The sequence below is a fragment of the Puma concolor genome, chromosome C1 (assembly GCF_028749965.1).
Source record: "Puma concolor isolate L17-30 chromosome C1, mPumCon1.1.hap2, whole genome shotgun sequence".
Taxonomy (NCBI): Eukaryota; Metazoa; Chordata; class Mammalia; order Carnivora; family Felidae; genus Puma; species Puma concolor.
Window position 1 is genome coordinate 142,930,613 of NC_141674.1, and position 13,684 is coordinate 142,944,296.

The 13,684-nt window shown below is 36.0% G+C and overlaps 1 protein-coding gene across 6 annotated transcripts in view; it reads left to right on the forward strand.

Annotated features, from left to right (window-relative positions):
• The window catches only part of RIF1 (replication timing regulatory factor 1), a 74,379-nt gene that overhangs the window by 9,635 nt on the left and 51,060 nt on the right, over positions 1–13,684 (forward strand). For all 6 annotated transcript variants that reach the window (XR_015255221.1, XM_025931873.2, XM_025931881.2 and 3 more), the window contains exons 9-15: positions 3,905–4,043; positions 6,531–6,682; positions 8,073–8,190; positions 9,057–9,230; positions 9,444–9,554; positions 10,218–10,280; positions 10,546–10,646. Coding sequence is in view for 5 of the 6 variants with exons in the window: in XM_025931873.2 (XP_025787658.1) it covers positions 3,905–4,043; positions 6,531–6,682; positions 8,073–8,190; positions 9,057–9,230; positions 9,444–9,554; positions 10,218–10,280; positions 10,546–10,646 (858 nt within the window). In the remaining variant the exon portion in view is untranslated. The remainder of the gene's footprint in view (positions 1–3,904; positions 4,044–6,530; positions 6,683–8,072; positions 8,191–9,056; positions 9,231–9,443; positions 9,555–10,217; positions 10,281–10,545; positions 10,647–13,684) is intronic.

Sequence of the window (13,684 nt, forward strand, 5' to 3'; positions counted from 1 at the left end):
TGTTTGTATTTATTTTTGAGAGAGAGAGAGAGAGAGAGAGCACATGCATGAGCGGGGAAGGGACAGACAGGGAGACGCAGAATGTGAAGCAGGCTCCAGGCTCTGAGCTGTCAGCACAAAGCCCAACGTGGGGCTTGAACCCACCGGCCACAAGATCATGACCTGAGATGAAGTTGGACGCTTAACCAACAGAGCCACCCAGGCGCCTCAGAAATTACATGTATTAGATAAGCTCTGTTCAGGCATGAGTTACAGTGCTGTTGGCTGTGAGTTCATTGTTCATGAATCAACAATACATACGGTATCTTTAAACAAATAAATATAAGATTGATGTCGATTGGTTGACAGAAAAGGTTCTCATAGGAGCCTAACCTGCATCTTCCCTAGGAGCAAGGGCTCAGTACTTGCTTAACACAGTGTTTGCAGTGGACTTTATAGAACTTAATTCTGATGAATAATGAGGATCAACCACGTGTTCTGTCTTCTTTAAGCCAGGTTTTTTTTTTTTAAGTTTTTTTTTTTTTAACGTTTATTTATTTTTGAGACAGAGAGAGACAGAGCATGAACGGGGGAGGGTCAGAGAGAGGGAGACACAAAATCTGAAACGCTCCAGGCTCTGAGCTGTCAGCACAGAGCCCGATGCGGGGCTCGAACTCACGGACCGTGAGATCATGACCTGAGCTGAAGTCGGCCGCTTAACCGACTGAGCCACCCAGGCGCCCCGCCAGGTTTTTTTCTAAGGAGAGGGGAGGTGTTTTTCTTTCCTGTGATAAATAAACCTATTTATCGTAACCGTCCTACGTACATTTCATTGTCATTAAATATATGCACAAGTTTTGTAAACGTCACTATTATCTATACCCAAAACTTTATATTCGCCAACAGTTTTATATATGTTAAGCAAGAACTTCTTTAGTCTCCTAGCCCCAGCCTCTGGTAACTGCTGTTCTACTTGCTGTCTCTATGGATTTGCTAATTCTAGGCATCCCACATAAATGGAATCATGCACTATTTGTCTTTCTATTTATGGTTTATGCTAGACATTTTTTCAAGTTTTATTCATGTTGTAAAAATTAACTAAATTTCATTCTTTTTTACAACTGAATATTTCATGGTGTGTAACTCAGTTTGTTTACTCATTTGTTGACAGATATTTGAGTTGTTTCTACCTTTCAGCTATTGTGAATAATTGCTGTGAACTTTGGTGTACAAATATCTTTTGTATTCTCTACTTTTCGTTCTCTTGGATGTATGTGTAAGAGTGGAATTGCTGGTTCCAAACTGTTTTCCACAGTGGCTGCACTATTTTACATTCCTACCAGTAATACACCAGGGCTCCAATTTTCCCACATCCTTGCCAAACTTGTTTTTTTTTTTGTTTTTTGATATGATAGCCATTCCAGAACATTTTGTTTTGTAAAACTGGGCCATTTTCATGTTTTTGACAATACAGTAAATAGTTCTCTTGGTGATTGCAGACATACAAGAAATAATCATAGTAATGGTGGGTTTTCCTGATTGGTGTGCAGTCTTCAGTAATTGTAAAGAGTTACTTGTATGTAACTGCTGTCAAGCCAGTAAGACCGCATCTCTGCATCCATCATTTTCAGGATTGCTAGTAACTTGGGCATATTTCTCCAGAATAACCTTACGTGTTTCTTGTGTCACAGGACCCAGCTTGCTTACATTTTTGTCCATGACAATACCTTTGGTAGTAATACCCAAAGTTGTATATAGTGGGGATAAAGGGTTTTTCTTTATACCATATGTTGAGGTAAAAGGTGACTTTCAGGCTGAGCTGTATTATGTCGGCCTTCTTGAAACATAAGTCTATTGGCCTAATGAATTTTTCACATTTAGGTGATTTTCGTATAAAGCCGTTTCCAGTGGAGCAGACTAGTTACAGCAACCAACCTCTTTTTTCTCTTTCCTGTTTGAATAACTTAGAATTTCTTTCTTCCTGGGCATTAACCTTGGGCAGAGGGCCTTCCCATTTTCCTGCTTCCCCTTTCTGGTTTTAATCATATTTGAAAGTACTTTAGCTCAGGGCTGTCCCACTGTGTCCGGTAGATAGCAGGTACTATTCCTTGTGAATCTTTTAGTCACTCTTAAGTTTGGTGTTTCCCTTTAATACGTTTTCTTAGTCGTAGTTTTTATTTGTATTTTTTTTCTAGCACGGTGCTGTTTATGGTAGTGCTTAGCTTTCACACCAGTTTGAACATTCTAGAGCTTTCCTTTTGCTTTTTCTCATGGTAATCCAAGTGATATCCATAGTAGTTATAGTGTAACTCAATAAGTTGTTTTGTGGCTGGTGGGTTTTTGTTTTTCTAGAGAGCAAGAGCACTGGGGAGTTGTTGGGAGAGGGGAGAGAGAGAGAGAGAGAGAGAGAGAGAGAGAGAGAGAGAGAGAGAGAGAGAGAGAATCAGCACCGTCTATGCCCAGCACAGAGCCCGATGTGGGGCTTGATCCTAGAGCCCCACCGTGAGATCATGCATGGCCTGATCTGAAATCCAGACTTGAATGTTTAACCGATTGAGCCACTCAGGCAGCCCTGCCCACTTTTTATTTGGGTGTTTCATTTTTGTTGTTGAGTTGTAGGAGGAGTTCTTTATTTTGGATGTTAACCCTTATAGGTCTGGGATTTTCAAATATTTTTCAAATATCTTTTCAATTGATAATATCCTTTGGTGCACAGGAGTTTTTAGTTTTTAAGTTTATTTTGAGAGAGAGAGAAAGTGAATGAGCAAGGGGAAAGGCAGAGAGAGTGAGAGAGGGTATCCCAAGATGTGGGGCTTGAACTCACGAACCATGAGATCATGCATGACTCGGGCTAAATCCAAGAGTTGAATGCTAAACCGACTGAGCCACCCAGGTGCCCAGGAGTTTTTAGTTTTGAAGTCCCATAAAAACTAGATTTTCTTTAATTGCCTGTGCTTTTGGTGTCATAGACATGAAATTGTTGCCAAATCCAGTGCCATGAATCTTTTTCCCTGTGCATTTTTGTAGGATTTTTATAGTTTTCGTTCTCATAACTTTTTATATTTGATTCCTTTTGAGTTTATTTTTGTATTGTGTTGAATCTGTAGATTGCCGTGTGTAATAATTGACATTTTAATGGTATTAAAAAATCTTTCTATACACGAACATGGGATGGTTTTCCATTTATTTAGGTCTTTTTAAATGTTTTTCGGCAATACTTGATAGGTTTTAGTGTACAAGTCTTTCACCTCCTTGGTTAGATTTATTTCTAAGTTTTAATTCTTTTAGATGCTATTGTAAGTGGAAATACCTGATTTCCTTTTCAGATTGTTCATTGCTGTTGTGTAGAAACACAGGTGATTTTTGTGTGTTGATCTTGTATACTGAATTTATTAGCTCTACTAGCTTTTACTTATGGATTCTCTAAGCAAGTTATTTTTTGTTATTTATATTCTGTTCAGTTTGGATGTGATTTACAGCCGGTTGAGATTGCGGTTTCATTTTTAATGTATTTTTCCTTGTTACTCATAATTTACTTGTCATCTGTCCATTTTTCCCTTAATGTTTTGTCTTTTTGAGTATATTTTAAAAAACTATTTTTATTAGTTTCAGGGTTCAACATTTCTTACTTTTTTTTAATTACTGATTTCCTTACGGATACCGTTATGTTGGTAAAATTTGAGATTTTTCTTAAACCTTCCTCATTTTCTCTAATGTCAGAAATGTTCTGTGTTATGCATTATGTACTTTATGGAGCCTTATATTTTGTGATCTTGAGTTTTGAGTGCACGTATAAAAATCAGTACATTTTAAACTTAAGTTTTTAAGACTTTACATAGCTAACACTGAATGAATTAGGTTAATAATAGTGCCTGTATATTGTTTTAGTCAGGTAAATAACTTTCTAATGATTTTTCATTTTTAGACCTTGCATCGAAGTGGGAGTTTCATTAATTCTCTATTACAGCTGGAAGAACTAGGATTTCGTAGTGGAGCACCCATGATTAAAAAAATAGCATTTATTGCCTGGAAGAGTTTAATAGATAATTTTGCTTTGAATCCAGGTAAGTCAGTCTTATTTAAAATTTTTGATTTTTCTATGGATTTCACTCAAGCAAGATGAAAAGAACAAAGCTTTTCTGATCTTTTGGGCTTTATATTGAAATAACCTGTTAAATTTTTTTTTTTTTTAAGAGAATAAACTTGTAGCTAAAAATAGAATTTAAAAGGCTAGGCATTTTTGAAATTTACAGCTAAAAAATTATGATTGCTATGGAACAAAAGTATCAGTGACTGATGAACTTTTTCAGGACCTTTGGAACAGTACCTAATAGTGGGTCATTGCTACTAATCTATAGAATTGACTCCTTTTCATTTACTTTATCTTCCTGTTACCTAGCGGAGGTGTTTGATATATAGTTGACCCTTGAACAGTGTGAGAGTTAGGGGCACCAACACCCCACCACAATTGAAAGCCTGTATATAACTTTTGACTCCCCCCACATTTAACTATAGGTAGCCCACTGTTGACCAGAAGCCTTACCAATAACATAAATAGTTGATTAACCTGTATTTTGTTTATGTATTGTAAACTCTGGTCTTAGGATAAAGTAAGCTAGAAAAAAGAAATGTTAAGATCATAAGAGGAAATATCTTTACTATACTATAAAAAAAAAAAAAAAAACTGTATAAGGGGACCGATGCAATTCAAACCTATATTGTTGATGGGTCAACTGTAAATATGAGAAAGTATGTAGCCCAAAAGTAGATCAGTATGAGTACCCACTTACCTTAGATATAAACAATATTGGATGTTTATAAGATCTGCTAAGTAATGTTGATTTCATGTTATATTTTTCTCTGGTGAAGATCATTAATCCCTTTTTCCTTAGTGTGTTTTATAAAGTGATTATTTTTATTACCTATAATTTTATTGAAAATGTTGGTAAAAGTACATTGCCAGGCACAAATTGTAAATATTACCTTTTTGGTTATGAACTGGTAATGCAAGTTAGCGTTCTGGACTAAACCTATTGGACTTGTGTAAAAGTTGAGTGTTAAAGCATAAAATAGACATAACTTAAAGAAGTTAAATAAAATGCTATCTCATTTGAAATAAGTCCAGAGTTAAAAAGTCTGGCCCTGGTATTATGGATCCAAGAAGTCTTAAGGAATCAGCTGCCTGCCTTTCTCTTCTGTTATCTTCAGTATGCCTTAATTATAGACTACAGGAAAGGGAGAAGGCAGAAGAGCAAAAATGAATTTCTTCCCAGCTGAGCCATGTATCGCTAGAGCTTTCGAGAAATTCTACATACACTTACCTTTAAATCTCATTGGGTAGAATGGCTAAATGGGAGACTGAGTAAAGGAATAAAATATTGGGTATCCATCACTGTCCTGAGTGAAAGAGGTAACTAAAAATATGGTAACTGTCAATTTCTGCTGTAGGGATATTATTGTAGCACTCTTCTCATAAGTACAGTAGGGGTTCAAAAAGGATTAGAGTATTTGTTTGCACAGTGGTTTGACTTTATTTTCTTGATAGAAATGTTAATTGTGCAAGCTAAATGGCAAAATAACTGTCAGAAATATTAATGCCATTTCATCAAATAACACAGCTAGACAGATGTTTCAAAATCCCTATTAAGTCTTTTTGATAATTTACTTGAGCACAGAGGTCTTCTTATGTATCCCCAGTTGTTAACGCTCACATGGAATATTAGGCTGGATGGTTTGTTGTGGAGGACCGTCCCATGTGTTGAAAGAAGTTTAGCAGTATCCCTGGGTGCATTCTAGATGCCAGCAGCATTCTGTATACCTCCTGCCTCTCCGGTCTAACAGCCAGAGATGCCATATATGTTGCCAAATGTCTCTTGGGAAAATTGTCCCTGGCGCACACACAGTATCTAATAAACATTATTTATTCTATTTATTTATTTATTTATGGCCATCTTAAGTACAGTCTAGTTGTATTGGAGTTTGTCAAAGTGAAAATTTGAGGTGTAACAAGAACAGTTGGTGGTTTAAAAAATTTTTTTATAAAGTATTTTTTATTTTTGAGAGAGAAAGCACAATTAGGGGAGGGGCAGAGAGAGGGAGACACAGAACCTGAAGCAGGATCCAGGCTCTGAGCTGTCAGCATATAGGGCCCGAGGCGGGGCTCAAAGTCAAGAAACATTAGATCATGACCTGAGCCGGAGTGGGATGCTAAACTGACTGAGCCACCAGGTGCCTCCCAAAATAATTTTTTTTAATGTTTATTTTTGAGAGAGAGAGAAGGAACATGTGAGCTCCAGGCTCTGAGCTGTCAGCACAGAACCCGACACGGGGCTTGAGCACATGAACTGTGAGACTATGGCCTGAGCCAAAGTTGGACGCTTAACCGACTGAGCCACCCAGACGCCCCTAAAAAAAATTTATTTTTAATCTATTCTCTTGCGATGATAAAAGGAGACTTACATACTTAGTTTTAAAATTTAGTTTTTAGCAAAACCACAAAATGTATCTTAACTTCTTACATGTTTTTGCCCATGTGCTTATTTTCTTTTAAGAAATATTATGCAGTGCGAAAAGACTGAAGTTGTTAATGCAGCCTTTGAGTTCCATCCACGTGAGAACAGAAACTCTAGCACTAACAAAACTAGAAGTCTGGTGGTATTTACTAATGAGACTTGGACCTCATCTTCCTGCTAATTTTGAACAGGTAATACAAGTTTTGGCTCTAATGATTGGAGTTTTTTAACGTGTTCTTAAATTTTTAACAGTCTATTCTTTCAGTGTTACATTTGCTGTGTTAGCAGATCACAATATATAAAAAATCTTTTCTTCCTAACACAGAATTTTTTATTTCCCTCAAAAGATTCTCCAGTTGTGTGAAATGGAGTCTCTAAAGCTTTCTCAACCAGCAAACACTCAAATATCTAACTCTAAAGTCATTTTGAAAGATTTTTGAAAGGAAATTCCATAACATTTAGAATGTAATTGAGAATAAAATCGACATTACTGAAATAGAAATCAAGTGCTACACTTGGTTGATAAAAGTTGGATCAGTTCTTATTTTTTTGTAACTTTCTAGGCTACAAAATTGTAACAAATCCTCTATCTAATCTGAGGACCATAGGCTTTGGCCCTCTTCCTCCTTGCTGGTCAGGTCATGCTGGCAGCCGCTATGGTGGACCCACTGGGGCCCAGCAGCAGCTTCTCCACCCCCCTGCTGGCGCCATCTTGCCAACTGCCCTTGCTGGCATTTAGACATAAAGTTTATTTAATCTTACTTATACTTCCTTTATTTTTGCAATGAATCCCATGTTTGGTTTCTGAATATTTGTACAATAAGTAAAAAAAAGGATAGCTCTGATAATTTCTTTTATCTTTTTCATTTCTTTATCTCGGTTTTTGGAGTACATTTTATTTTTAAATCTGTAGTCTTAGTCTTTTTGTCTATATACACAATTGCACAGCAGTGAGTATAGTATATTCTTGGGGTTTTGTAATATACTGGAATTTTTAGCAAGTTTGTAAAATTTTAATTAATGTATTAAAGATTTTAAACTTAATAGCATGAATTAATTAGAATTGGGCATTAATGGTAATATGTAACTTGAGATCATAATTTTTCCAAATTCTACCATTATGAGGTCCTAGTAGGCTTATTTTACCCAGTTGTCCCACACATTCATTGGTTGAAGTTATGCATTGGCTAGATTTGATTGGTACTGGAATGATCTTAGAAAATGAGCTTGAGGTTGTCTTAGTTTATATTTTCTTAGGGTGAATTTTTTAAAAGCTTAAAATGAGTCTCTACCATTAGCATTAAAACTCAGGCATTATTTACAGATAATAATTTCCCATTTGGAATTTAGTAACGAAACTTACAGGTATTACACATGGCAAATATAGTTGTAATAAAAATGTTTACTTTTCCAATTTTAGTATTTAGGCAGTGCATCCAAACAGCCAGTAGGATTCAACATATCAAAAGAATTTAGATTGCTTCTTAAATTTAACTGTATTATGCAAGACTTTAAAAAAATTATGGAAAATTAGGTAGTTTAGAGATAGTTTCCCTTTCTTTTTGTTTTTAACCCCAATAGGTGTGCGTGCCTCTGATTCAGAGTACAATAAGCATCGATTCTAATGCTTTACCTCAAGGCAGTTCATCTCGTGTAGCTACTTCTCCCGGTTTAAATCCCATGACTCCTATACACAAAGGTAAGGTAGACATACTTGGTTCTTTTTCTGTTTTTAAAAAGGACTTGAAATGAAACCTTTGCTAAGCGTTACTCATATAAAATGAAGCACTTCGTAATTTTGGCTCCCTTATCACAAAATCCATCCTATACTCTTGTTTTCCTTATGTGTTACTGTTGTACTTGCATTGTTGTAGTTGAAGATCTGCGTTTTTCTACTGTATCTGTGAGATATATTACAAATGACTGTTGAGTTTGTTTCAGAACCAGAACCTTAGAGTCATTATTAAAAACAACAGATCTTAACAGATGTTTTTTAAAAAGTGGCTTAGCATATATAGTATTGAAAGAAAATTATTTGCTGTATATTATTTTGTTAGTTATTATAGTCAGATTTTTATATTTAAGTGTTAGAAATGTGTGCATATTAATATTTCATAGTATTATTATCTTAATTTAAGTGGTATCTGACACAGGCACCTGGGTGGCTCAGTCAGTTAAGCGTCTAACTTCGGCTCAGGTCATGATCTTGTGGTTTGTGAGTTCAAGCCCCAAGTTGGGCTCTGACGCTCAGCCTGGAGCCTGCTTCAGAATTCTGTGTCTCCCTCTCTCTCTGCCCCTCCCCACTCATGCTCTCTTTCTCAAAAAATAAGTAATAAAACATTAGAATTGGTAAGTGACAGTAATCTTGTTATTAACCTACTAATTAGGAACTCTTACAGGTTTTAAACAAGAACTCAACTTTTATTTCAGAAACAAAGTATTTACTTTTAAAAATATATTTCACTGAAATGAAGTAAACAAAATATGTTCATTTGGTTAGCTAATTTAGCTTATGTAACTTACCTTTTTTTTTCTTTTTTCTTTCTTTCTTTTTTTTTTTTTAAGGTGCTTCCCCATATGGAACTCCTGTAACTCCTCGGATGAACTTAAGTTCAAATTTTGGTGGAATGGCCACAATCCCCTCTATTCAACTTTTGGGACTTGAAATGCTGCTTCATTTTTTGTTGGGTCCAGAAGTCTTGAGTTTTGCTAAGCAAAACAAACTTGTACTGAGCTTAGGTATTTACTTTTTAAAAACCGTTCAGATCATTGTACATTGGGGTGACAAGACATGCTTTTTTCCCCCACAGCCAAAATATTCTGTAATTCTGTGTGATATAAGCATAAATCTTTTTAATAGAAAACACATGTCGGACCACGTAAAATTTTATATTGATACATTTATTTCATAAGGCTTTGGATCGGCATAATTGTCTTTTTTTTCTTTTTTAGAGCCACTCGAACATCCATTAATCAGCAGCTCTTCTTTTTTTTCCAAACATGCAAGTACGCTTATCACTGCTGTTCATGATAGCTTTGTTGCGGTTGGAAAAGATGCTTCTGGTAAATACTTAAGAGAAGATTTTTTTGTTTGTTTAAACCTGTGTTTAAAAAAGTAGAATAGGAAATATTTACATATTGCCATCTTTTGCCCAGATTATGCTGCAGGACCTTTACATATAAATCATTTAATCCTTAGAGTAACCTTTGTTTTTTAGATGAGGAAATTGCGTTGTACATAGAAGTAAATAACTTGTGCAAAGTCACATAGTAAGTGGTGGAGCTGTGATTCAGACCTGGGCTCTGTGGCTCCAGCATCCACACTCAAAACTCCTATGTTTCATAGCCTGTCAGATATTGTGAAGAAATTTCAAAAATGAAATCGTTAGCTATTTAACTGGCTGGTTTTCAGGTGTCCTTTTGAATCTTTATTTTTTTCCTTCTGTCAGCAGCAAAAGGTGTTCAATAAAGAAAATACAGGTACTAGAAAGGAGAAAATAATTATCCTTAAGTTCCATGACCCAGTGTTAATGTGTTACAGTTTGAAAAAACATTTCTTTAAACAGTGTTGTGATAGTGTTTCATAAACTGACTACAAGGCTGAATATTATAAGAATTCTGTTTTAGACTAAGAATGGCTCAGCTTCTTTAGCATAAAGGTAAAAGGGTGAGCCTTTATAGTACTGTCTGCTTCATTTCTAAAGTTTGTTTTGTTTTGTTTGGCAGAGGCAGTTGTCAATGCTATTTGGAAGGAACTAATTAGCTTGATGAAATCAATCATTGAATCAGGTAACTACTATAATACTGATCAAATAATTTTTATAGATCTCAGTGAATTGTTTGGCTTTTATAAATAAAATTATTTTAGAGTCAATTTTTGAAGCATGTAGCTTCCAGACTTTAATTTTCTTTTAAACAAGGCAATTTATTGATTTACTTTAAAAATTAGTCTTTCTTAGCTAAGTATATGTTTTTATTCCTAAAAATACTGTATTTTCACCCCTAAAAATACTTGCATGTTTAGAACCACATTCTTCCTTTTCCTTTTTGATAGGTAACAAAAAAGAGAGACCAGGTTCTGAAGTTTTGACCCTCTTACTAAAATCGTTAGAAAGCATAGTAAAGTCAGAAGTATTTCCTGTATCAAAAACATTGGTAAGTAAGATAATTCATGCTGGAATTTAAAAATCATATTCTGAAATTGAATTTTATATTGGAAAAAATACTACTTACACAGACCATGTTTTGAGAAGACATTTTGTATCAAGTATTTATCGGCAATTTAGCCCTGTAATAAATGTTATTCCATTGACTTCAGAGTCGTCTGAAACCTCAGTAAAGTAAATGACTATACCGGCAATACAGAAATATTCCACTGTCATAAGAATGAGCCATACAGGGGCGCCTGGGTGGCGCAGTCGGTTAAGCGTCCGACTTCAGCCAGGTCACGATCTCGCGGTCCGTGAGTTCGAGCCCCGTGTCGGGCTCTGGGCTGATGGCTCAGAGCCTGGAGCCTGTTTCCGATTCTGTGTCTCCCTCTCTCTCTGCCCCTCCCCCGTTCATGCTGTGTCTCTCTCTGTCCCAAAAATAAAATAAATGTTGAAAAAAAAAAAAAAAAAAGAATGAGCCATACAGAGAAAATTGGGGTTAAGAACATGAACTGTGAACTGAGCTAAACATTAATTTTATAAGATTGCCTAGCTCCATTAATTGTTAGTTTGTACATTTAAGCTGGTAATAATCTTTGGGACTTGTGCAATTTAACCCTCCTTAACTGAGATAAGTATTTTGGTATTAAAGACTTTTTTTTATCCTATAGTAGAGAAGGAAAAAACCAATTGGATATACTTTTTTATAATAGTGAGTCTCCCCAAGATAAACTGCAGATGAAATAGACTGTACTTAAATTCCTTCTGAGTCTCTGTGTACTGGGACAGCGATAACTACTATGGCAGTAGATCATAGTGGTTAATAGCAAGGGCTCTGGAGCAGACTAGGTTGAATCGCAGCCAAATTATTTATTAGCTGAGTGAACTTGGGAAGTTTATCTCCTCCCTTACCTTTTTTTAAGGGAATGTAGTAGTTTTATGATTAATACGTGAAGGGCATGATGAGCCAGAAATGAAATAAATGAGTCCACAAATACAATTTATTATTATTATTATCATTAGTGTTTGATTCAAATGAGAATGTGAAAACATACTTACCAACATAACCTTTTCTTTTCTTTTTTTTTTTTAAGTTTATTTGTTGAGAGAGGGAGGGAGGGAGAGAGAGTGCACACTGGAGGGGCAGAGAGCAAGAGGAAGAGAGAGTATCTCAAGCAGGCCCCGCACTGTCAGCACAGAGCCCGATAATGGGACTTGAACTCTAGAACCCTGAAATTATGACTTGCGCTGATACCGAGAGTCAGATGCTTAACGTACATCCACCCAAGCGCCCTAAACTTTCTATTATATCATTATGTCACTGAAGTTAAAGTCGTTCAAGTTAATACCAGTACAATATTTTTGGATGGCAGTTTGATAGGCTCTGTCACATTTGAGAGGTGTGTCTTTATTTTTTTTTTTTTTGTTTCTTGTTTGTTTTACTTTTATTTACATCCAAATTAGCATATAGTGCTATAATGATTTCAGGAGTAGATTCCAGTGATTCATCCTCTATGTATATAACACCCAGTGCTCATCCCAACAAGTGTCCTCCCGAATGCCCCCTACCCATTTAGCCCATCCCCCCCCCCACTGACAACCCCTCCAGCAACTTTCAGTTTGTTGTCTATAAGAGTCTATTATGTTTTGCCTTATCCTTGTTTTTACATCATTTTTGCTTCTCTTCCCGTATGTTTATCTGTTTTGTATCTTAAAGTCCTCATATGAGTGAAATCATATATTTGTCTTTCTCTGACTGGCTAATTTTGCCTAGCATAATACCCTCCAGTTCTATCCATGTAGTTGCAAATGGCAAGATTTCATTCTTTTTGAGTGCCATTCTTTTAATACTTCATTGTGTGTGTATGTGTGTGTGCACATCTTTATCCATCCATGGACATTTGGGCTCTTTCCATAATTTGGCTACTGTTGATAGTGCTGCTATAAACATTGGAGTGCATGTACCCCTTTGAATCAGCACTCCTGTATCCCTGGGATAAATACCTAGTAGTGCAATTGCTGGGTTGTAGGGTAGTTCTATTTTTAATTTTTTGAGGAACTTCCATACTGTTTTCCAGAGTGGCTGCACCAGTTTGCATTCCTCTTTTTCCGCATCCTCACCAAATCTGTGGTTGCCTGAGTTGTTTATTTTAGCCCTTCTGACTGGTGTGAGGTGGTATCTCATTGTGGTTTTAATTTGTATTTTCCTGATGATGAGTGAAGTGTTGAGCATTTTTTCATGTATCTGTTAGCCATCTCAATGTCTTCTTTGGAGAAGTGTCTTTTCATGTCTTTTGCCCATTTCTTCATTGGATTATTTTTTTGGGTGTTGAGTTTGATAAGTTCTTTATAGGTTTTGGACACTAACCTTTTATCTGAGATGTCATTTGTAATAAATACCTCCTCCCATTCTCTCGGTTGCCTTTTAGTTTTGCCGATTGTTTCCTTTGCTCTGCAGAAGGTTTTTATTTTGATGAGGTTCCAGTTGTTCATTTTTGGTTTTGTTTCTCTTGCCTCCATAGTAAGAAGTTGCTGTGGCCAAGGTCAAAGAGATTTTTTTGCCTCCTTTCTCCTGTAGGATTTTTTTTTTTAATATAGTTTATTGTCAAATTGGCTAAAATACAGTGTGTGAAGTGTGCTCTTGGTTTTGGGGATAGATTCCCGTGGTTCATTGTTTACATACAACAACACCCAGTGCTCATACCAACAAATGCCCTCCTCAGTGCCCATCACCCATTTGCCCCTCTCCCCCACCCCCTCATCAACGTCACTTTGTTCTCTGTAAGAGTCTCTTATGGTTTGCCTTCTTCCCTCTCTCTCTTTTTTTCCCTCCTTTTCCCATGGTCTTCTAAGTTTCTCAGGATCTACATATGAATGAAAACACGTATCTGTCTTTCTCTGACTGGGTTATTTTATTCAGCATAATACCTTCCAGTTTCATCAACGTTCCTGCAAATGGCATGATTTCATTGTTAATCATTGCCAAGTAGTATTCCATTGTATATATAAACCACGTCTTCTTTATCCATTCATTCGTTGATGGAC